The sequence below is a fragment of the Fukomys damarensis genome, unplaced genomic scaffold (genome assembly GCF_012274545.1).
Source record: "Fukomys damarensis isolate Sample0158 unplaced genomic scaffold, DMR_v1.0_HiC HiC_scaffold_18, whole genome shotgun sequence".
NCBI classification, from domain to species: domain Eukaryota; kingdom Metazoa; phylum Chordata; class Mammalia; order Rodentia; family Bathyergidae; genus Fukomys; species Fukomys damarensis.
In genome coordinates this window covers 20,428,909-20,454,813 of record NW_022900930.1, presented here as the reverse complement: position 1 = coordinate 20,454,813, position 25,905 = coordinate 20,428,909, and the positions used below count along the sequence as shown (strand labels likewise).

The window sequence follows — 25,905 nt, the reverse complement described above, 5'->3', positions numbered from 1 at the left end:
CCACCATGATGTTCTTTCATTGGAGCCAGCTAATCATCGACTGTATCCTCTGAAATCGTGAGTCAAAAAACTTCTTTTAAAACATTGTCTCGGCAACAAAAAAGTAATAAATACATGGGGGTGAAGATCCGGAGCAGTCCAGAGCTCAGCAGGTAAGAGGCTTGACAAGCAGCTCGGACTGTTGTGGGACTTCTATTTCCATGTACAAAACCTTGGGGTGTCAGGGTTGAATCTAGCACTGCTACATACTTTACCTTAGCTCTCACTGCTGGACCAGGCTGGAGACTGCCTACTGCTATAATCAGTTTGGCCTATTTGGGATGATGCTAAGAAGGAACACCTGGATTGCGGCAGCTTCACACAACTCTCCTAATGCCAGATGGATTCCAACACTAGAGGTCCAGGAGAAAATGTTTCCATTGTAAATACCTTTGAAAAGAGGGATCCATTTTAGTTTTGCTTCTATTTTATTGTTTTGTTTCCCCTCATTAATGGTTTTTCATATTTTAGTTTTTAATTGGATTTTCCCTTTCATTCTCATTCTCGACTTCTGTCCATCCCCCCACGTATGTACTAATTAATGCATATTTTTTAGCCTATCCCGTAGTAATATACCCTTTTATTATTGTTGTAGAAATCATTTTACGTCAATTTTTATTACATGTTAACAAATGATACTTTCATTTTTAGTTGTTGATGTTATTAAGTACTCCCTCTTAAAGTAGTGCTGGTGATTGAACCTAGCATTTTGAATAAACCGAGTGGGTGCTTTGATGCTGAGAAACATTCAGCCGAGAGCACATACTAAATAGAAAGTTCTTAGTCAAAAGATGCTCATATAATAGAAGATACCACTCCCAAAAGACGTGCAGAGATTCTGAAAAGGAACTAAAAATCTTGAGAGGTTCAATAAGTCAAATCAAAGAGTCAGCTGAAAAGTCTCTGAAAAGTCTCTGCAACAGACTAAATCAAGCAGAGTTTTAGGGTTGGAAGACAAGGTGAATGAACTACAGCATTTAGGCAGTAATTAAAAATAATAATAACCACAGACAATATACAAGATGTCTGCAACATTAATGACCAAAACGAATGGCCCAGAAAACCTATTCAATGAAATAATATCAGAAAAATCCCAAATATGGAGAATGAGATGGATATTCAAGTGCTGGAAGCATTTAGAAGACCAAACACGACTACATCTCTCCATGACGTGTTAACGAGCCAAACAGTCAAAACAAAGACAGAATATTAGGAGCTGCAAGAGAGAGATGTTAGATAACTTCCACAGGCAAACCTATAAGAAAAACATCTCAGAAAAAAAAAATCTCTAAAGGCCAGGTGGGCATGGAACTAAGTGTTGCAAGCCCTAAAAGAAAATAACTGTGAGCCCAGATGAATGCTTCCTGAAAAGCTATCCTGCAAAATAGGACTTTCCAATATAAGCATAAACTACAGGAATTCATGATGACTAAAACAGTTTCCCAGAAGTTATTTAAAAGAATTCTACGCACAAAAGGGAAGATAAATATAACCAATAGAACATGGGAAAGAAATATCATCTGAAAAGTAGATAAGCAAATGACCATTAGGAACAAATCAAATACTAGAAAAACAAAAATGACAGGAATCAGTCATACCTTCATTGTAAGTGGCCTTAATTCTCCAATTAAAAGACACAGACTGGAAAACTGGATTTAAAAACAAGACCCAACTGTATGTTGTCTATAAGAAACACATTTCATGGCAAAGACTGAAAGTGAAAGAATAAAAAAAAAAAACTCCATGTAAATAGAATATAAAAGCAGCAGAAATAGCTAGACTTACATCTGACAATGGAGACTTCAAACCAGAATTAGTCAAGACACAAGAAAGTATCTACAAACTGGTAATGCAACTAAACCACCAAGAAGATATGATATGAGCTGCACATTGTTATACCATTTCATAAACGCCCTTTGATCTACAGTGTAGTTTAAGTTTTTGTTTGGATGTTTTGGTTTTAGTTGGGATATCCTATCCATTTGTGAAGGAGGAGTATTAAATCCACCTACTGTTACTGCAGTGGGTCTAGCTCTCCTTTATCTTGAACAGTTTGTCTTATGAAACTGGGTTTCACAATATTCCATCCACATGAGAATACAATTTCTATTTAGTATCTCATAGAACTTTCTCCAAAATTGATATTTAAGGTTGTAAGCACGTCTTATCAGTTACAAAATCAGAAAAAAGCTGAAATAATTCTTTGTATCCTATTAGATCATGAAATGAAACTAGAAAATCAACAGCTAAAGAAACTGCAGAAAGCATAGAGACACAAGGAGATTGAAGAATACATTTTTGACTGGTCAGTGGGTCACTAAGAAAAGGGGGGGATCTAAAAATTCCCAGAGTAAAATGAAAGCCGAAACAATATAACAACTGTAGGATACAGCAGAGATATTTCTGAGAAGGAAGTTTATAGCTATATGTGCCTGTATCAAAATATCAGAAGAAATCTCAAATAAGTAACCATATATCTTAAGGTCATATAAAAGCAAGAAAAAAACAAAACAAAAACTAGAAGGAAAATATAAGATCAGAGTTGAAATTAGAGATCAAAGTAACAATACAAAGGAACAAGGAAAATAATTGGTTCTTCAGATAAACAAGATTGATAAACCCTTTACCAAACTAACAAAAAGAGAGACCTGTTAATATAGTGACTAAAAAGGGGTACTACAATGTATATCAACCAAATCCATAGGCTCACTGGAGACTATTTTGAAAACCTGTATTGCAATAAATTGGAAAATCTAGAATGGATACATTTTTCGGACACACATAACCTACCAAAATTGAATGATGATTAAAAACAAAACTAAATGGACAGGGAGATTAACACAGTAATAAATGTCTTCCAACCAAGAAAAGCTTGATGAGTTCAAGGTTGAATTTTATAAGACCTTTAAAGAAGACCCAGCACCACTGCTATCAAGAAATTGACCTTGTCAGGGATTCAGCTCAGTGGTACTGCAGTCTGACTCGTAAGTGCAAGATTTCAAGTTCCATCCCTGGTACCCAAAAGTAAATCAATCAATCAATCAAACAATAACAAACGATGGCATGGTTGTAGGGGAGAAAGGAGCCCTTCTCCATTGTTGATGGGAGTGCAGACTTGTACAACCACTGTGGCAATCAATATGGAAATCCATCAAAAACTAGAATTAGAGGCCCCATTTGACCCAGCTATCTCTCTGCTAGGAATCAGACCACAGCAATATATACACACCCATGTTTATAGTGACACAGTTTGTAATAGCTAAAACTTGGAAACAGCCCAATTGCCCATTAACTGGATACTGAATAAAGAAGATGTTGTTTTTCTATAAAACGGAGTATCACTGAGCCATAAACAATGAGAAACTACACATTTATAGCTAAATGGATGAGCTTGAGGCCATATTCTTAATAATAGGACACACGTTTAAATACCGAATAGTTCCTCTGGTGTGCAAAACTAAAGGTGTAAATAAGATTCAAAATATATAATTGATAATGTAAAATAGGAAGAAAATGTCTAAAGCAGTAGGGGAAGTGGGAAGGGTAGGGGAAAGGAAAGAAGGGAAAAGAAAAAGTATTAGAAAAGGCAAAAATAGAAACAATGGTTTTGTACATAGGGAAGGGTGGAGGGGATGAAGGTAGGGCAGGGGAATGGGGAACAAAATAACCAAGATATACCATGTAAAAGTACAAGATCCCAATGATGTATATAACTGTATTGTACACCTAAAATGTACCAATAAATTTAATGGGGGGAAAAAAAGCAACACCAATGTTTCTCAAACTATTCCAAGAAATAGAAAGAGAAGGAATGCTTTGCTTCCAATCTGATTTTAAGAAAAAGAAAAGGAGGGAGGGAGGGAGAGGGGAGGGAGATAGGAAAGAGGAAAACTGCAGCCAATGTCCTTGGTGAACATATGAACACAGATTCAAGTTCTCAGTATGATACTTGTCAATAGAGTTCATTAGCACTAAAAAGATCATACACTATGATCAAGCTGGTTTCATTCCAAGAATGTAAGGTTGGTTAAATATACACAAATCAAACCTAATACACCAAACAAATAGAATGAAGGATAAAAATCTTTTGATCATGTCAATACTTGCCGAACATTTAAGATCCCTTTATGATAAAAAGCCTTGAAGGACTAAGGCACAGGAGATATTACCTCAACAAAATAAATGGTATATATGACAAATGAAAAGCCAACTGGAAAGAAATTGAAAGCATTTCTCCTAAAACCAAAACAAGACAAGGATACCTACTCTCATTACTCCTATTCTATATTATAAAAAAAATTAGAGCAATCAAAAGCAAGAGAGAAAAAAAGAATACAAATAGGAAAGGAAGAAGTCATATTATCCTTATTTGTTGAAAACATGATCTTATACTGCGAAGACCTGGAAGATTCCACCAGAAGACTTTAAGATCTGATAAATACAGCAAAATGGCAGGACACACAATTCACATTCAATAATCAATAGCTTTCCTAAACACTAATAATAAAACTGCCAAGAAAGAAATCAGTGAAACAATTCCATTTGCAATTGGTTAAAAAAAAAACAAACACACAAAACCAAAAATACCAAATAATAAACCTAAGTAAAAAGAAAGACCTATACAATGAAAATATTTAACACCCCCTCCAATTTTAACCCAATCAATAAATGGACAAACTAAGTGAACAGACATTTTCAAAAGAGCATGTACAAATGGCTATCTACACACCCATATTTACCATAGCGCAATTCACAACAGCAAGCTATGGAATCAGTCCAGTTGTTTGTCAGCTGATGAATGTATAGTAAAAATGTCCACATGATGGAGTTTTATTCAGCTATAAATAAAATCATGTCATTTATAGGAAAATGGGTGGCTCTGAACATCATCACGTCATGTACAATAATTCACTCACGTTTTCTTTCATATGTGGAATCTAGAAAACAATTTAAAAGATGAAATAAAATAGAAGGAAGACTGTTAGAGCTGAAGAAAGTTATCAAGGAAAGATAAGGGGAGATAATAGGAGGTAGAAATGATCAATGTATGTTATATGCACATAGGAATGTACCAAAATGAAACCCATTGTTCTGTAGAATATACACTAGTAAGTGTAAATACCGTGAGCACACAAATGAAAGAACACTGCCAATGTGAAAGTAATTTCAAGATCAATCCAAAAGAATATTTTAAAACCTAAAAAAGCAAGAGATTAAAAATAAAAGAAAAATGAAATACTACATATCCAAATAGAAACAACTGCCTGTGTTGTGAGCAGTCAAAACAAGACCAGACTCTTAAAAATTAAATATATTATAACTGAAATGTAAGTTTAGCAGAATGAATCAAAGATAAGTGAAAAAGGAGCTTCTAGAAAGTAAAACAGAAAAACTACAATGGATTACAGGAATTCAATCAGAAAACAGAGGATAGATTTAACAAGTCAAATAGCTTATGACTCTGAGAGAGAAAACTGAAAATACAGAGGGTATAAAATTAAGAGACATAATGCAAGAACATTCTCCAGAGTGTGGATTTCCATAATGAAAGCTAAGTACCAATACAATGAAAAAGAAAAGGCCCACACCAAGACACATCACTAGGAAATCACACAAGGTTGGAGAGAAAAAAGAATGTGTGTGAGAAAACTAGGTCACAAATACTCTGGGAATAGAAATGGGCCACTCAATGGTAACACTGGAAGCTAGAAAAGAATGTGGCTCAGTATCTTTAAAATTCTGAAGAAAATTTACCCCCAAAATGGGCAGAATGTTATAATCAACATATCCAGTATGAACGTACAGCAGAAACATTTTCAATAAATATAAACACAAAATGTTACCTCTCATAAATTTTCATAAAATAAACAAAATGTGCTCTATCAAAACAAAAGTTAAGCCAAGAAAAGGCCAAGAAAGAAGAGTCCAGGGTAAGGGGAACATTCAGGATGACAACAAAGGAAAAAATTCCAGGACAACTGTAGACATTCAAGAGAACAATCACTGCAGATTGGCCATCAGGTAGAAGGGCTTCATGAGCTGATGGGTTTTCTAATTGTTTTGACAATATACAAAGAGGCTTTTATATGAGCCCATATTTCTTTTTTTCCCTCTGACTTAATATTCATAATCCTAGCTTAGAGCCTGTATATTCTAGGGGCTGGGGATTTAGCTCAGTGATTCCACTGCCTGCCTCTCAAGCACAAGAACCTGAGTTCAATCGCCAGTACAAAAAAAAAAAAAAGATTCAAAAAGAATATTCTGTACAGTTGTAATTCTTTTCTCTGCCTGGAATTTCCCTCACAGCCATATACTGTAGTTCTGATCAATTTCAAATACCAGCTTGTCTCAAAATGTTCACACATCTTTCCTTCCCCACCACACACATTGTTTCTCAAAGCCAAGATGTTCTCCTTTGTATTCATTATTCTTTGCACTATTATATATCTTTATTTACCAACCACCAACTTGCCCCACCAAATGTAAGCTCCGAAAAAGCAAAGAAATTCTGTCTGTTTGAATAGAATGATATGTAGTAGGTGACTAAAACATATTTTTTTAATAAATGGTCATAAGTTTCAAAGATAATCAGTAGATTAAAATTAGGTCAATTGCTTAAGAATGTGGATGTTGCAAAGTAAATGTAAATAAACATACACTTGGCTCAGAACAGAATACTTAACATAATTAAAGTAACAAAAATACTATGTGTGGGTTAGTTCAAAGTAGACAACAGGGGTAACGGAAGCTGGGTCTTCCTCTAATATAGTCAGTAGGCAATTTCTAAGTTCAGTGACTCCAGTGACAATTCTGTATATACTTTTGGAACTGTGAAAGAATGAGAAAAAAACAGCTCAGAGTTATAAATGGTAACAATAGAGTTCATGACACACTGTTTTGTTCTATATGGCAACTCTTTATATACATACACATCATTTGACAAAAATAAAGTAAGGTATTCACTTAAATTTTAAGAAAGCTTGATTGTTGATCCCATAAATCAGTGGCTGTTGTACAGCACTCCGTAAATATCCGCTGCATGAATGGGTGTCAACTGTAATAAAGATGCAGAGAAAGTAGTTTCTGTAGGTTTTTGACAACAGAAAGATAAAATGCTTTATAATGACTTTGTGTTTTATATGAATCACTGGCAAAATGAATAACACACACGCTTTTAAATTTTGGCTAGTATTGACAGATAGATTTAAAATGTATAAAAGAAAAATGTCTTTAAATTTTAGTTAGAAAATATTTATTGTAAATTACATTTTAATAGTCATCTACTGCCACCTAGTGACTACATATGTAAGTACTGCCTGGTTAGCAACTGAAAAGCGGTTTTTCACACTTAAGTTACAAAAGCAAATAGATCCACAGCCATCCTTCCGTCTCAATTCAACGGGTAAATCCTGAACAAGAATATAAATGCAAAGGAAAATGGCAGCAAAACCAAAGGTTTTTTATTAATAATTTATTGTCAGTAAGAAAGACTGGCTAATGGTAGTTTTCAGTAAAAACCTTTACAAGACCATTGCATCACAAATATACAGACACTATAAAAACTGTGTCATGGTGGTTTTGGTTCTAAACAGGTATGCAGAAGGTCCCCATTACACTTTCCAATAATGAAAAATGTTTATAATTCTAAAATACAGCAACCCATTTAATACATGTGCATGTAACAGATCTTTCCTCTTCCTGTATGTACAGCTAGAAATGAATGACTATACTGAAATGTGTCAATGAAACGCCATACTTCAATGGAAAAGAACATATAGTGAAACCCTGGTTATAGTAAAATCAGGGTGCTGGATCATGACACTAACACCACCCAAATCCAGCTGAAAACAGATGCACAAAGTATCTTGAAAATCTAGTTAAAACTATGAAAAATTAAATCTGTACATAAAATTTACAGAAAAAGAGACAAGAAAAATTAAAATAATCAACTCTATATAAATATATGAATCATGCTAACAAGATGGTAGAACTGATTTTTGTTTGATTATTTCAACACAGACAAATGTAAATACAAGAAGATGTGGAGAAATGGCACAGCCGATGAGACTCTCACCCAGTCACAGTAGGCTAGGACACTGGAAATGGCTGACATACGAGAGGCGCGTAGTTCAGTGCAGCCATGCCCATTTTAGCTCACCGAAAAGAAGCGCTTAAGCACTGCTGCGGAGAACGATGCAGAGTACTGATGTGATTTCTAGGTTCGTGAAAGTCCAGGCACTTTGGGGGGAGTTTGAGCGTCAGACTTCTGTATGCTGCTGGGAATCCAGGGGAGGAACCGTCACTTCCTCAAAGTGGCCGTCATCTCCACTGTCATAGTCACTCATCATGACTTCAGACTCCACTTCACAGCACGCTGACACATCTGAGCAGGAAGCGGTGGGAGCGTACACAGACATGGGCATGTTTTCTACAGTGGAAGAGTCAAAGTTTCTCTGATACCCTGGCGGGTAAGGGGTGTAAGGTTCTCTACAAGTACTGTTCTCACCAGTGCCTTTTTTTGGAGGTTCAGACACATCAACTGAATAGAAGTTGGGCAGATACTGATTCAAGTTGAACCTCTGCCGATTTCTGGATGAAGACCCCAAGCTACCTGCAGCAGGCATGTCTCTAGGTGGATGTATAGACTCAAACTGATCGCTGAACTCTGGAGGCAATGGTGGCAGCTCGTCAGGTGCAGGGAAATCTTCTGGTGGTGGTGGAAAATCACTTTCAATGTCATAACCTCCAGGGTAATAATCAGTATCAATGGCATTTGGATCTGCTGAGTACAGGGGCGTGTGCTCATCAATCACCTCATAATTGGGGAATTCCTGTATGTCTGGCAGAGGGACACTTGGCATCCAATCTGACGTGTCCCAGTGGTACCCTGGGTAGGAAGAGAACAAGAGATTACAGGGTGTTTTATCCTAAGTTTTCGTGTCTTGGAAAGAGAGTCCAGTGTATCAGAGACACACAGATAGATGCACACAGGTTTTTGTTCAAAGCTCTTCACTTTGGAACTGGCAGTTTTAGTACACACCTAACATTTAAGGAAAGGAAACAAATTCCAACAGAGGCAGTCTGTAGCATCTAAATCACACACACTTTTCTATAGACAACTCAAATTACCCTTTTACCTTCCCTTCTGCCAATTTACTGCACTATATGAATGAAGTATTTAGTTCAATCTTAAGACATTATTTAATAAGTCCTTTCAGAAAGGAGTCGCCAATGAGTAAAACATCAAATGGTACTTGATCTGTACTTGACATGTCATTGAATAAAATAGTAATTAATACGACTTAAATACTAAAAGTAACCTTTAACAAGTTAAAAGTTAGAAAGTAAACTTCTTTATAATAATGTAGTAAGTGTAATATTAAAAGTTGTACTGTTCTACTTTAACAGAAGGCAAACTGTAAGTAAAGATGACTTGAATTTTCTGTAGAAAAGCACATGCATTTTAGATGCTACATACAGCTTCTGTTGGACTCTCCTTTCCTTAAATTCCTAAAACAACAAATTATCTTTAGATAGGTGTGTTTCAAAGCATGCTTCCAAATCCAAGCAAAATACAACCAAACAAGGGTTGGAAAACACAAAAGTTTCTGATAGATGACAACAACAATCTTTAGTCTTTGAAAAAGGGTCAAGGATCATTTTAGATTGTGTCATTATTTAAAAAAAAAAAAACCTCCCAATTCAGGGCAGTTTTTTTTTCTCCTTCTTAGGATTTTAAAAATCCTTTGACAGGCAAGAAAAGGTTAGGCAAGATGTGCTTCAAATGCAGTGCACAACAACCGGGGACTCGTTTGCTGCAGCAAACACTGAGCGACTAAGCGAAGCCAAGTCAGCACCGAGGGCAAATCATTACCAAAAGTTTTTAGTGAGTATCAATGAACAACTGGCATGCATAAGTCACCTCTTGATTTGCTGAGGTCAGGAGCAGCCACAGATTCTTTTGGTGGCAGAGTAGAAAGAAAAGAAAACATTGATAATTAAAACAGACAGCTGAAAAGGCAACAAAGGTAAGCACACAGTACGATGTAAACTCAGTGTAAAGGCCCAGTCAGCCATATGGCACGTCTTTACGCTAGTCTATAAAAATTCCAAATGGCACAGAAACTTATACACTAAAAATAAAATGGTGTCTGGAAACACAAGACAAAGATGAGTGATGACTGATGCAGAGACTTTGGAAGGACACTCAAATATTTCATTTTTCTTGTTTCTGACGATCTAAATCTGAAAACATAAGAGTTTTCTTAGGAATAACTAAAATCCACAAACTCTAAAAAACAATTCATCAGGTTTCTCTGGGTGTTGATCCACATACAATACATAACATACACATACTTTACAGCACACCTCCTTACCTTCATAAGCACAAAACTCAAACAAACTTAACCACTTTCAGATAACTAAAAGCTGATCATCTCTCCCAAACCTATCCACTTAGATGGTGATGATGGTGCCTTTACAGCTAGCCTTTCCCTAGAGATCAGCAGCTACAATTATTCCTTAATCCCGCCCCATCTATCACCACACTTGCTCTTTCAGGGCCCTCATTTATACACAGAACTCAAGGCTTTAAGTCAAAGGAAGAGTGTGTAAATCTCAGGGTCTCAGGGTCATAAAGCTCATGCAGGCTAAGCTTCAGGATTTCTCTTTGAAAAGGGTGAAAATCCCAGAGCTGTCATGAGGATTAAAGAAGATAAACTTAGGTACTATTAATACTTGTAAAAGTAGTAATTATGGTAGCAATATGGGCATGTTAGTGATTTTTAAAATAAAGTCACTGCTTTCTACGCATTCTACAATGCTCTTGAAAACTCATGTAATAAACTGATTTGGAAGAAAGAGTATCCGATTGCTGTCTCTTTTAGGAACTTAAAAGACTAATGGTTCTTAAAAACAAATAAACTAGTATTTAGGAAACATCTGTAGAATTTTTCTTAGTGTACTAAAAATGTAGTATTCCTTTAAAAGTGAGGATTGATAACTTCTTACTGTACAGGCAGTTGATGACTTTAAAATTTAAGCTAGCTTTCAACTTTAAATTAGATTTATACTTCTTAGATATGAAAAGAACATTTTTGCCCAGTGGACATTGCAATGAAGGAACGGTTTAAATTCTGCTTCTTTAAACTCCATCAATAATGCTGAGTGTTGTAATGTTAAAACTAAATTTCACTAGCAGATAAAGACAGCCTTCTGATTTACTGGTAACTGTAACAACCCCACTTCGGCCCTGCCTCTCACTATCGAACCTGGCGGGAAAGCATCCTCCTACCTGGATCTTAACACCTACATCTTTACAGCAAACACGCCCTAGCAAAAAGGACACATTGAGCTTTAGAGTTCTCAACTTGTGAATTCTACAGTGGGAATATTAAAATTAAATGGAAACTAGCTAAAAATCTCAAATTCTCAAGACTCCATCCAGGCCTACTTGTTCAGAAACTCTGGTGTGGGGAACCAGCAATCAGGCTCTTCAGTTCTCCAGCTGACCTGATTTCTCTTACACTATAGTCGGAAAACTACCAGCCTGTGTCTTTGGTTTGTGCTTAGTCTAACTGCAATGAGCTAATAAAGGACTAATACGTAGAAGGGGTGGTCAGTGTCTTTTCTCCTACTTTTGAAGAGCTAAAGCTTCATATTAAATAATTTTACTAAATCAAATATGAAAATATGCCTTCTTCCATATTTTACCATTTTCTTTGGTCAGATTCAGGGAAAACCCAAAGTCGAATCAGTTTTAGGTAATTATAAAAGCTTTATGATATTTAGTCTTATTCTTGTTCATATAGGATTTTTTGTATTACAAAGTTTAAGTAGTTAAAATTATTCTTGAATTAATTCTTAGCACTGTACCACTTAAGGATAAATTCTTCAGATCCCTAAAGATTACCTGATGTCAGTATAAAATATGAATGGAAAAAAGCAAAAAAAGACACAGCATACATGGAAATATTTTGCAATGAACCTGCATTATGAATATACATACCATCACAACTCAAATATACTGAACCTTTCCAAACCACAAACTAGTTTTCAAAACATTACAGCTAGCAACAGCACAGTACACTCTAGTGACACAGTCACTCCAAAACACAAATACAAAGTAAAAGCATTTATATGACTATACCTTCTTTGTTCACCGTGTCAACTACAGCATTGACAAGGTGTATTACAGTCACTATGGAAGCTTGTAAAAAGGCACAAAAGGAGTCAATTAGGAAAATCTTAGTTAGAAATGAGTGCATGAAGTAAAATCTTAGTACTATGCAATTTATGCCCTTTAATTTAAAAATCTGAAATTAATGCTTAAATACAGCCATATAATGTAATTATGTATGACCCCTGTAGTCTGTTAGATCTCAGACTTTTCTAATCAAGCTATGTACTTACTATTATTAATCAAAGTAATAAAGTAACCATATTTTACTAGAGCTTAGGATATTTTTTTAGCTATTCATTTTTTTTTTACAATTGTAATTATGGATTATGCTGGGACAAAACAATTCTTTTAATGTCTCATGGGCAAATGACTTTATATTTGAAGAACTTGTACACTGTCCCGGGGGGTGGGGAGGGGAATTTAAGGAGATATGTATGCAGTGCAAATACAAAAATGGTTTTGGCTCTCTTTTCTCTCTCACCCAAATTTCTCATCTTTTAGCCGATATACTAACAGCTGGTGAGCTAATACCAGCAGACAGTATAGACTATTTTGGCATTTCCTATGTAAATTCCTTTTTCATCTGCATATTAGATTGTGTTTGAATAACCTATGCAAGGTAAGTGTGTGTGTACAGGGAAAATGGAGAGATGGCTCTAAAAGCTTCCCACAATCAGATTCTGGGAACCAATGATTATGTTACCACGAAAGGGACTTTACTGACAGGATCATGTTAAGGACCTTAGGAAGAGGGGAAATCTTCCTAAATGCTCTGGGTGAACCAGATGAATTGACAAGGGAACTTTTTTTTTTTTTTTTTTAAAGAAGAATCTTTCCTGGCTATGGTTGGAGGAAGCTATGACTATGCCTACTGATAAATACTGAAATGCAATGTTGCTGACTTTGAAAGAAGAAGAAGCCACAAGCCAAGGAATGTGGGCCATCTCTAGAACCTGGAAAAAGAAGGAAACAGATTTTTTCCCCCAAAGCTTCTAAGGAGAAACACAATTCTACTGACACTGTAATTTTAGTCCCATGAGACAAGTGGAAAGCTGCTAAGCTACAGAACTATACAATAATTATTTGTGCTACTCTAAGCCACTAAATTTGCTTCAAACAAGCACAGATTTTTATACAGACTAATTTAATGATTGATTATGGTAAGATGAAAATACTAAGACTATTGTAAATGTATTTTTCCTGCACTGTACTATCTCACAACTAATATTAATAACTAATTTCACCATAACTTGTAAAAAGCATTTAGAAGTTTTACAGAGAAGAATGTGGTTTCAACAAAAAGAACTAGAAAGAGAAAAAAAAAACTGACAAAATTTCTGAAATGTATTAATGAACAACATTTAGGTGTCAAGATATAAATCATCATACAAGCTGAAAATACAAACTTTTTAATGAAAATGAAAACTAATGAAAGTAATTTCATTCTGATTTTGTTGATTTAACAAGCAAAGATATTAATTTGCTTTACTACAAATAAACATTGTTATACTTTGACATCACACGTGATGTGCTTGTAACTGGAAATGAAAGGAACCCACTTTGGGAAAGGCTCTACACTCTCTTATGGACTCTGGACTGAGGAACTACCCAGATGCAAGGTATTGAGAATTGTATTACTCTCATTATGAAATATACTACCCTGCATCCAGTAATTATTAGTAGTGGATTATTTCTTTTCACTAATGAAATATCTGTAATATGTAAACACATTACATTTTACCCTAAAAAATATGCTTAAACTTACAATTTCTGAGATTCAAAAATTTCCACTAAACCTACTTCCTTGTATAACTGAATCTGGACAACTTAATCTATACTGGTTTGTGTTAATAAGACAATACTGGTTATCAATGTAATTTAGTCTAGCAGATACACACAAATGGTGTCACAGATCCCACTGTCAAACCTTCTTCATTAGAAATATAATCAAACTTACTAGCAATCTCTTAAACTGTGCTCTCAGTCAGTACGCTCTGATCCAAATGGGAGCTGGGGCCGCAGTGGGGTTGGGGAAGAGACAAATAAAACCTTGTAATACCAAAGGTGCCACTGAAATTGCATCGTACATTTTAGACTATCACATCTCTTCTGAGAGGGTGCATGAATGTATATTTTGTGTTATCAAAAATTGCTCTGAGGTTTTTTGGGTTGTTTTTAGTACCGGGGATCAAACTCGGGACCTTGTGATTACAAGGCAGGAGGCAGAACCACTGAGCTAAATCCCCGGCCCATTTGGAGGGTGTTTGAAAAACCCACAAAACTTTCTGTAACATTTACTGCTATGCAAAAGAAGTAACAGGTTTAATCAATTAGAGAGAATTACTTTCAATTAATTATACTTTCTTCCCTATTGAATATTCTGCTACCGTTAAAAAATCCATTCATTAAGAACACTTTGAATGTATTCCCCCACAGATGTTCATGCAAATGGGTACAAGGTATTATTTAAAAGTGGTTCAAGGGAAATATGGAAACATCTAAAAAATTAATTAAGCAACCTAGCACATTTACATCATTGTATAACAGAATGTGAGCAGCACAGCCCACAGCCACCAGCACACAGCGTTTCAGTGCTCGGACACTCACCATTGTCATCACACGATTCAGACTGGAAGGAGCTAAGGGACTGCACTTCAGAAAGGCTCTCCCTCTCCCGGGCACTGTGCGGCTGAGAAGGCTTTTCTTCTAGGGGTTTCTTGGGAAGACAGGGATCAAGATCCACCACTTTAGCTAAAAGGAAGAGATGAGAAGATGTGGTTTTTCTATAAAATGGAACACCACTCAGCCATAAGGAATGAGAAATTAGAGTCATTCATAGGAAAATGGATACGTATTGAGGATATACGCCTAAGGGAAATACGTAAGTCACACATGGGTAAATACCGAATAGTTTCTCTGGTGTGAATAAACTATAATAGTTCATAAGATCCTAATGAGATAATGGACAGTGTGAAATAGGAAGAAAGGGGCTAAAGGTGTAGGGAAAGTGGGATGGGTAGGAATTAGAGTCATTCATAGGAAAATGGATACGTATTGAGGATATACGCCTAAGGGAAATACGTAAGTCACACATGGGTAAATACCGAATAGTTTCTCTGGTGTGAATAAACTATAATAGTTCATAAGATCCTAATGAGATAATGGACAGTGTGAAATAGGAAGAAAGGGGCTAAAGGTGTAGGGAAAGTGGGATGGGTAGGGGAAAGGGAATAAGGGAAAAGAAAAAATATGAGAAAATGGAAAAATAGAAATGAAGTGTTTGTAAAGGGGGAGGGGAGGAGGGGTGAAGGGAGGGCAGGGACAAGGGGAAAAAATGAGAACCAAGACCTGTCATGTAAAGGTGCAAGATCCCAATGATGAATGTAACTGTACTGTAACCCTAAAATGTACCAATAAACTCAATGAAGAAAAAAAAATAAAAATAAAAGGAAGAGTTGAGAAACAAACAGTAAGCTACATGTGGGTCTATTATGTTCACTGGTGCCTGAGATTTATTTAATCAAGGAACTGGGAGGGGGGTGAGACAGAGAGAGAGAGTAAGGGAGGAAGGGAGACAAGGAGAGAGAAACTCCTTAATAACATCTTAATACTTTCACTTCCTCTGGTCACATTTTTAAAAAACGCTACCCTCCAATCACTTTTATATAATAAAGCCCCTCCCAAATATAGTTGAGTACCTGTACCGGTTATAAAAATGAAATTATCTTTCTAGAATATCAACTGGAATGTCACTTCCTTCTTAAAATAACACAATAGCCAAAATTCTTAGCCAGCACTCAAGACACCCAGAAAGGTTTTCACAGTTAAGGAATTTCGGATTTTGCAGCTACTTATCTCTAATAAAAATCCAACATTTTTACTTGAACCACAGGTGACTGTGGCACAACTTGTAATCTTACTATTCATCTATCTCAGTGACACGTTAGTGAGATGAAAACACTGCTCTTACTGTCATAGTCGAAGTCCCAGCTAGGCTTCTGTATTGAGTCACTGTCAGAAGGAGAGTTTGAAGGAGGTGGGGGAGGCAAGTTTGGGGCAACACTGCAGACAGCCACTGCTTTCCGGTGCCCATGCACGGACTCTGGGTTAAAAGTGCTGAATTCAGGATGCTCTGGTATAGCAGACCCTTCAAAGGAGTTTCGGTCAAGATTGTTTCTAGAGTCACTAGGAATGCTTGGAGTGTAGGAAATAGGACGGACAGGCACCTGGGGTGGTATGTCTGAGTAAATGTTCTTATTTAGCTTTGAATCAAAATATGGTCTTTGCAAGAAAGCTGTAGTTGGTCCCAAGTGTTTGTCTTCCGGTTTGGCCTGGTGTTTCTTCTTCCGACTAATCATTTTGCGGCAGAGGACAAACACCACCACCAGCAAAAATATCCCTGCTATAAAAACAATAATTCCTATTCCTTCAGCTAATCCAATATTCCACGGAGTTGATACATATTGATTGGGAGCGGCCTCTTCACAGTGTTTTCCTCTGTACTCATGGCTGCAGTTGCAGTGGTAGGAGCCGTGTGTATTCTCACAAAGGGCCCCATTACGGCAGGGGTTTCCAGTGCATTCATCAACGTCACTCTGACACCTGCCAAGAAGGTCAAGAATGAGGACACCTATGCAGTATTTCAGACCAACAGTAGTTCAGACACTAAGAAATAAAGCTTCCCCTTAACAAGAAATGCCAAAACAATACCAAATATGAAAACACAATGTCAACAATAAGTACAACAATAAAAACTTTTGTGATAATCACTTGATTCTATGCTTTGAATGTACATAAGGGAGAAAAGCCTATCACGCCAATATTTCGCTGCTGCTTTTCTAGGATTCAACAGATTACTAAATCAATCCCATAGGCTTAACATTGGTTTGTTTCTAGTTCTGATGGCCAAGCTATCATGCAAATTCGGGATGTGTGTTCTGAGAAATGGTAGGCGAGATTAAATTTTTAAGAAACTGTTCTTGTTTGAGAATATGACAGTTGAGTGAAACATGTGAAAAGTCAGAAAATCCTGTTTTCCATTTTAAAATGTGACTCTCTGTTAAAAACCTTCCCAGGCTCCTTACCCTCCAGGTAGTAATGAGTCTGCTCTGCCTTTCCCAACAGGGGCACATTGTACACATGCTGAGATCCACCTGCCGCTTCTTAAACCTTCCCACCTCCTTTAAGAAAATTCACCTTACTTATTGTTCTTCATACTCACGTGGCCTAAAATTCTGAATACTGATAGGTTTTTGTCAACTAATGTAAGGTTACTCACTGACTAAAATTAAGAAAGTCAACAACAAACGAAGGCCATGTGACCACGGCAAAATTGAGGATTATAACCACTCTAAAGGCAAAACTATATGGGAATACCTGCAAGCGGCTCACACTAACAGTCCCTTGATAGGACTTAAAGCAAAAAGCTTTATCTGAATGCACTATTGTAGACATTTAAGAGAAACCATATACTGGGTAATTTTTCAAAGCTGAACTGAAGAGCAGTCTAATGTAAAATGACATCTCAAACTAAAATCTTTTATTCATTTTCAACATATACAGCAGGCACTTCCATAACTCACTTTTGGCACCTAGAAAAATAATAACCATATTGCAAGACTATTAAAGATGATGAGAGTTGAAAAAGGTTTCTAGGTGCTACATAAATGTTATAGTATATTATGAAAAATGTTATTGTTATTATCATCACTTTCAAGGATTAATGAGTTCAGTTTCGCAAGCATCTGATTTAGAAAACATGATAAACTCATTTTACAAGCATTTGCTGCCTACAAAACCCACATATTCTTTGCTTATAAACAATACCTTTAAAGTATAAGTAGGCTTTTGAAGCATAATATTTATTTTCTTGAAATTTCTTTTAAAGAGTAAAAAAGATAAATCATAAAAATGTCAATGAGGATGATCAAACTCTGAAGCAAGAAGTCTGAATTAACAAAAGTTTCATTGTGTCTGCTAATGAATATGATAGTGTAGAAAAGGTATAAATGCAAATCTTGATAGAAACCATTTACCTTTCTCCCTTAAAACCTGAATCACACTGACAAACAGCGCCATCTAAACTGTCAAAACACGTTCCACCATTTTTACAGGGCTCATCTTTGCAGTATGGGCTAAGCTGGCATCTGAAGAATAAGGAAAAAATATACATGAATCTCATGAGCCTTTTGTAAATAAAGCAAAGCAGAAAACAATAACAAGTAAAGACTTTTTACATGCAGAATTCCATGCTTTAAATAGTTTAATACTATAATTCATTATGGAAGTTAAGAAACATACACATACCTCTGACCAGTGTATAATCCTCTACACTGGCAAATAAAGGCTCCATTGTCTGCAACACAGGTACCACCATACAGGCAAGGGTTGGAGGAACAGGGGTTGACGCTCACCTCACAGTACGTCCCTATGTACAAGGCACTGCACTTGCAGTAATAACCTAAATTAGCAAAAAGAGACAAAGTCCTGTTATTCAGTGAGTTGAAAATAGTAGTTACAATGGGTTTTACCTTATACTTTACTGAAATTTTAGTTAGTCTGAGATTTATATAAGCTAGTACAATTCCCATTTTCTCTGCATAGAGAGTTGTCCATGTGGACAAGCATTCCATTATTGGTACAGGTCGAATATTCCCTATCTCAAATGCTGGCACTACTGGCCATTCAGATTTTAGAGTTTTTGGATTCTGGAATATTTGTGTAGACGTCTATATTCATTGAGCATCCTAAACCTAGGAATTAAAAATCCAAAATTTGAAATTTGAAGTGCCGTGTTGTCATTCAAAAGTTTTAGATTTTTGAGGCTCTTCAGATTTTGAATTTTCAGATTAGGGATGCTCAACCTGCACACCCAAACCACAAGGATTTGAAGTAAGAATTCATAACTAGTTTTAGTTAATCATAATTTAGGTAAGGTTACTGGACCAATCACACAGAGCAGAAGCATTTGCCTGAACGTATACACAATACTACTTAACATGGGTGAAGGGAGGGCAGGACAAGGGGATAAAATGAGAACCAAGACCTGTCATGTTAAGGTAAGAGATCCCAATAATGAATGTAACTGTACTGTATACCTAAAATGTACCAATAAACTCAATGAAAAAAATACTACTTAACATACCAATTTATTTGCTAGCCATAAGCACTTCAGGATTCAGTAAGATAATGAATGTGAAAAGCACTTTAAAGTAAATTTTATGAATTACCATTCAAATTTGATAAAGGATAACGTCAAATTTGTTCAAATGAGTACAAAGAATACCAGACTCTATTCTATATACTTTGGTACTGTGATCGACCATTTCCAACAGTCTGCTTTTGGGAAACACTACAATCTATTATTTCCTTAATGTCTTTAAAAACTGATCATGGTTATGGATTTTCTTTGGCCAAAGGAACATGGCACTGGGAGCGAGGAGTCTGAGAAGTCAGTGTGCAGTAGCCATGTTTCTTTTCTCCAGTTTCAGTGATCACGGTAGCACATTTCAAGGCCATGCTTTTCTCAGCCTCACTTTTCAGTGACAGTGAAGCCAGCCTCCTTGCTGCCCTGATGTGGATAGGTAATTAATATAAAAGCAAGCCTTTGCTGACTTATGCCATGAGATTTTCTGAGGGCCACAATGAAGATAACCTGGCCTACTCTACTAGCTTTAGTGACCAACACATTTTCCAAAGACAGCATAGAACCAAATCATTTGAAATTCCAAACTGTTCCTTATTTTTGCTCTATTAACTATATTAAGCTCTCTTCAGAAGGCATGGTGACTGTCACTTTTCTGGACTGTATCCTATTAGTACTTAGAAGTGGCCAAACAGAAGTCAAGAGTACAGAACCCCAGAGCACAACAGAACACAAGAGAGTTGGGCAGAGCAACACTTTGGAGGGGTTCGAGAAAACCCTAACATTCCCATTTCTCACCGCTAGGAAGGTTCCAGCAGGCCCTCTATGGTGAGCAACTGGGCAAATGATGACACGATAAAACAAGAACAACTGATCATTTTAAATCCCCTGGGTTGATGTCTGTGGAGCATGAAGAACACTTCAGAGCTAACCATGGCTAAGCTGAGCACGGAGACACACCTCGCTCAGGCACCTGTGTGCTCACAGTCACGGCGCTCACCAGCCTAGCTGCTGGGAAAAATTCTAAGCCCTGCTCTGCTCTCTTTAGCACATTACCACTGAACTGTGACTGTACTATTTATACGAAGATCTGATCATGTTGTTTGAACAAGAGTAGAAAAAAGAAAAATGTTGAGGAACTTAGACGTACACATGGATATATTTTAAAGATCAAAGCCCCATGAACCCTACCTCCAGTAGGTGATGGGTGGCAGATGCCTCCATTCTGACAAGGGTTACTTGAACAGTCTTCTGTAGCTATTAATAAGCACCCAGGAGCTACGTCCACTGACTCTTCGATGTGTGCATAGCTTCGTGGTTTGCTAGTCAAAGGCAGCTCCTGCCCATTCAGATAAATGGAGTCCATACAACCCCTGAAACCATTACCAACTTGGGGGCTTCTTCCATGCCTTGTTCCCTGCTGGCGGATGTGGCCACCAAAAAACACATAGTTATCCAGATTTAGGGTCTTCAGAGTCCCTGGGGCTGTGCCTGATGCAGTGTGGACTTGGTCCAGAACCAATCTAGCATAGTTTCCATTCACTTCAAGAGACACTGTGTGCCACAGCCCATCACTGACTTGAATACTCTGAACAGAGACAATGCCAGGGCCACTCCCACAGTCGAATTTGTATTGCAGTCTTCCATTATGAATCTACAAGAAGAAAAAGTTTGCTGTCCACATTAGTCTCATAGAACCTTCAGGTGTTCTCCGACAAAAAGTCTCTATATCAGAGAGGTATGTCTGGCAAATGAAGGTAGAGCAAAGCCCTGCATTAAATACTACAGAACAATACTCATTTGTCCATTGTACAAATAATAAAAATGGGTCTTTTAAGGATATTGAGTCAAGTGCACATAAAAAAAGCAACATGGAAATAAATGTTAACACACCTTGCACAAATAATTTGCACACAAGCACACATCATATGCACAAAGCATCAAATAATATCAACAGTCAAAATCATGTTTTGTTTTGTTTTTTGTGGTACGGGGGATCAAGATCAAGACCTTGCATTTGCGAGGCAGGTGGTGACACCACTGAGCTAAATCCCCAGCCCTTCAAAAATCATGTTTATAGAGAAAGGTGGGCATGATAATCATCACTTTGAACATATATAGGATCACTCTGATAGAGAGTACTTTTGTAAAGCTAAAAATCCTGCAAAATGTTGGGAAAATGTAAAATGACTTTTGCTGTCAAAGCAATCTGCTTTGTTTAGTTCAAAATTAACAGACACCAGAGGCATTGACCATGAATTGTGACATCTGGCCTCATCCCTAACCTTGAACACCCCCTTCCTGCGCAATAGAATAGATAGCTAGACAAATCTTAAGGTAAACTCGCTAACTACAAGGAATTGTTACGTCTGGGTTAAATTGAACTGTCTTCTTACTGTAATTTGTACAAGGGTAATGTGAACTGAGGAAATGAAATGTAAACACCTAAATGAGATGATAGCTGTAAAACCTATAAAAGAGAAGATGCAACCCAATATGGAGTTGATCACTGGCACTGCCTTTCTGAATGTATGTGACTGACCCTTTGCTGGCAAAATAAACTTTTTATTTTCACTTCCATTCAGCTTGTCTCAATGTGTGTGTCACTTGCCAATTCCTTCCACAACAAACTCTACAAATTCACTATAATTTTGAGATGAGTTAGCTAGAGTTTGAATGTTAACAGTTACACATACCTAAAAATTCTTGTAAAAATCAGAAGTACATCTTATGATCCTGCAGAGCAAAAAAGTTCTCATCCCACAACACATAAAACTTGTAAAGTTATAAACAAACTCTTTAAGTGTGGGATTCACTCAGCTGGCCTTGACTGTTTTTTTAAAGTGGACCATCAGAAAATGAAATTTGAAAACAAAATAAAACACAAAAACAAAAAAAGAAAATGAAATTTGTAATTTTTAAAGTCTGCTAAATTCTGAGGTCCAAAAGTGCATAAATCAGCCAGGCATGGGGTTGCATGTCTATAATCCCAGCACTCTGGGAACCTGAGGCAGGAGGATTATAGTGTGAATCCAGCCTGGGCAACATAGCAAGAGCCTTTCTCAAAACAAAATATAAAAAGGACTAAAGATATAGCTCAGCACAAAGTCCCTGTATTAAACTGTTAAACACAAAAACAGCAATAATCCTTGCATACACACATACCTCCAAGATACTATAATCAGTTCCTCTAGCATACATTACAATTGCATGGGTAGAATAGGTCCTGAGTCTCATTGACAATTTCATCTCTAATTTGTTTTCATTTTCCATCAGTCGGTATTTCACAAAGCTATTTCCAGTAAATGTTATAGATGAACTCTCTGTGAATCACAAACAGGAAAAGTTACTTCAGAGCCAAATTTAAGTATATTTTTAAGGTATAATTTCTCCCCCTCTGACACTTAAACCTTTCATTTAAGATTTTAACATAAAATTAAATTTCTATGGTGAAGTGTCTTTCTGCTTAATAACTAATTGGTGTAACTAATTCTCCATTTGGAAGAGAAAAAAACTATACCATCACCAATTAATTCTAAAATCATGAAGGGTTTAAATATGAAAATATTAAATCTAAAATTATAAGATAATTTCAGAAAATAGTTATACACCCTTCAAGGTAGTTTGGTAAATCTTCTTAAACAAAATATAAAATAATTCTCATGTTCCGAAGAAAATAAAACTGATAAGAATCTCCAAAAGTGAAAACTGGCTAAGTACTATTATGTAGAATGGACTAAGTAAAACAAATTTCAAAATGACAAAATATATATTTAACAAATCAAAAGATCAAAACCATACTGAGGAGACTATAATAAGGAGAATGTTGATAGTTATAACACAGAGAAAGCAATACATATGGATAAAAAGAAATAACCCAAACAACCCAACAGCCAAGCCAGAGGAATGCTAATAGGCAACAAACAAATGAAGATAACTTTCATAAGTAGCCAGAGAATTAAAAATAACAATAATCAGATGTCGTCTCACGCTCATTAGGTGGAGGCATCTTTTTCTTTTAACTAAAAGCCTTCAACACTGGCAAGAGAACAGGGAATGAAACCTTTACACATGACTCGATGAAATAACTTATTCAACTTTTGGGGAAACTAATATAATGGTATCTTTAAAAATTTTACATGTGCTTTATCTTTGGATGCAGCAGTTTCTAGTTTAAGACTCTACCGTAACAGGAAATGACAGCACCAGTACCTGTAAGGATAAATGCATAGATGTTTTTTAAAACAGAAACGTAATGGTTGGAATTTGTACACATAAGGAAAATACTGACTAAATTTTGGCACAGAAATGCTAAAAAATATTCAAAGCCATTAAAAAGATTAGATTCATATGTATTGGCTTAAAAACACATCCTTAATATACCACTAAGTTGAGGAAGCAAGAAGGTGGGAGACTGTGAGATATTGTGCTCTTGAGAAAGAAAAGAACAGTATATAACAAACATGTATCACTTTTTCACTCAAACAAAGAAAAAATTTGTAAGAAACACTGAAATGATTTTTTGAAATGAAATCATGTTCAGTCACTGAATTCTCACCTGGGCACTGGCCGAACCTGCCACTAGGACAGATACAGGTGTACTTCTCCTCTCTGGGGTCAGCGACACATTCGGTTCCTACAGGGCATGGACTGTCTTCACACCTGTGTTGGATGGGTGGGCATTTCCCCTCTTTAGGGAACAAAAAGGGGGGAGATGGTGATTAACATGAATTTTAAGAAAATGATATTCCTGTGTAGTCATCATAGGCTGTACACTACCGTCATGTACTTTTTGTGTCTTACCTTTGCAGAGACACACAGCTGTTCGATGGTGGCGGGGAGTCACAAAACTCAGTCTGGCTGTGCTGTGCGTTGACATAAAATTTTCATCCACAGATAATTTTTCATCACAGAATTTCCAAGGGCAATCCAGGCCTGCACAGAGCTTCTGGAACACAGCCAATATCCTAACACCAATGATTTCCTCAATATCAGTCACAGAGGAGTTAATCTTGTGCAGAAGTTGTTTCGTTGAAACCTGGGTACTACCTGATTTTTCCACAAAAAGTAAGACATCCAGATGTGGATGAGGTTCAGAGGGCTGCAAACTAACAATCTGTATGTCGTTCCTCCTCACTCCTAGGACGTTCCTCAAAGCCCGCTGGAAGTTGCGCCAGTAGTCACCGACAAATTCTTCTGGAGTGAGGTTGGCGAAGCGAATAGCAATGGTGTGGTTCAACATCTCTTGTGTTATCTGTCTAATATGCACTGTGATGTCAGCCACTGTTGTAAATTTCCCATCTGTTACGCTGACATTCAGAAGGTATTGTCCTATATCTAGCCTTTTGTGTGCGATCAGTTTACCCCCTGTGCTGGAAACAGAGAAGAAGTTGTCCACGTGGGGATCGAGACTGTAAGTTAAAGTGTCATACACATCTTGATCTGTTGCATGGATCTTCCCAATGACACCACCAGAATATTCCTCTCCAAAAGCAGTAATGAAAATCTCTAGTGGCAAAATTGCAGGAGGATGGATGCTTTCCTCGATGACCCTGATGTCAATGTGCGTCAAAGATGACAATTGTGGTTTTCCATTATCAGCCACCTGTAAGAAAAATTACTGTTGTCTCTGCCAATGTTCACAACTTAATAAATATACATTGTAAAAATTACTGTTCAAGTTTTTAAAATGTTCCATTTGCTTGATACTTCTTTTCCACATGAGAAGCAAAGGACAAACGGATTCTTCATAGGCCTTTCACTAGTTCAAATTGAAACTCAGCCCCTTTCTGTCTATGATAAAATAACCAAATGAAGAAGTGAGCCCCACCAAAGTAAAATGGGACAAAAAGAAAGGTGGGGGGAAAAGCAGAAATCAGAACTACATGAACGTTTTCTCATGAAATGTAAGCTGTTCAAATATAAGAAAATAAGCCCAAGCAGCTCTTGTGTGAATCCGCCATAAACCATAAAGAAAGACTTTAATACCTTAACATGCAGCAGGTAATGGTCCTTCACTTTCCTCTGTATGGCACCTGAGGTCAGCAGGGTGCCCTGCTGGTTAACTTCAAATGCTCTGTCATCATTTCCGCTCACGATAGAAAAGAAGAATGGTGGACCATTGTGAGAAGAGTCCTTGTCTGTCACGACAAGCTGCAGGACACTGAAACCCACTGGCTTATTTTCCTGCACAAAGTTAAAAGCAGCACAGAACAAAACAAAAATCTTTCAACATAATAAAACCTACTCTATATGGTAAACAAATGTAAGAATTTTATTATAATATAAAATACACAGAAAACAAAGGCTGACTGCTAATTCACCTAAAAGTTAGAAATGAGAAGCACAGGTGGAAGACAGCAAGGTGAAGGCGGGAGGGAGGAGAGGGGACCCGGGAGGGAATATGTGTGAGACGAGGTGGGGGTGGGGGGGGGTGGAGGCAAACAGAAGAGGAGAGATGGGAGGAGCACAGTGTGGGTAAAGAGGGTGGAGCTGAAGAAGTGAGAGGTGGAGACTTAGTAGGAAAGAGGAAGGCTGCCGG

The 25,905-nt window shown here is 36.8% G+C and overlaps 1 protein-coding gene across 4 annotated transcripts in view; it reads right to left on the bottom strand.

Annotated features, from left to right (window-relative positions):
• Positions 1-7,727: 7,727 nt before the first annotated feature.
• Positions 7,728-25,905, bottom strand: part of Fat1 (FAT atypical cadherin 1) — a 118,880-nt gene continuing 100,702 nt past the window's right edge. For 2 of the 4 annotated variants that reach the window (XM_033765404.1, XM_033765403.1), the window contains exons 18-29: positions 25,353-25,550; positions 24,168-24,969; positions 23,923-24,054; positions 22,530-22,687; positions 20,556-21,018; positions 18,527-18,680; positions 18,256-18,366; positions 16,191-16,822; positions 14,828-14,971; positions 12,188-12,247; positions 9,962-9,997; positions 7,728-8,926 (exon numbers count right to left, since the gene is read on the bottom strand). In XM_033765404.1, the coding sequence (XP_033621295.1) occupies positions 8,298-8,926; positions 9,962-9,997; positions 12,188-12,247; positions 14,828-14,971; positions 16,191-16,822; positions 18,256-18,366; positions 18,527-18,680; positions 20,556-21,018; positions 22,530-22,687; positions 23,923-24,054; positions 24,168-24,969; positions 25,353-25,550 (3,519 nt within the window). In that variant the 3' untranslated portion in view covers positions 7,728-8,297. The remainder of the gene's footprint in view (positions 8,927-9,961; positions 9,998-12,187; positions 12,248-14,827; positions 14,972-16,190; positions 16,823-18,255; positions 18,367-18,526; positions 18,681-20,555; positions 21,019-22,529; positions 22,688-23,922; positions 24,055-24,167; positions 24,970-25,352; positions 25,551-25,905) is intronic. The other 2 variants (XM_010619792.1, XM_010619794.1) reach the window with 2 other exon arrangements.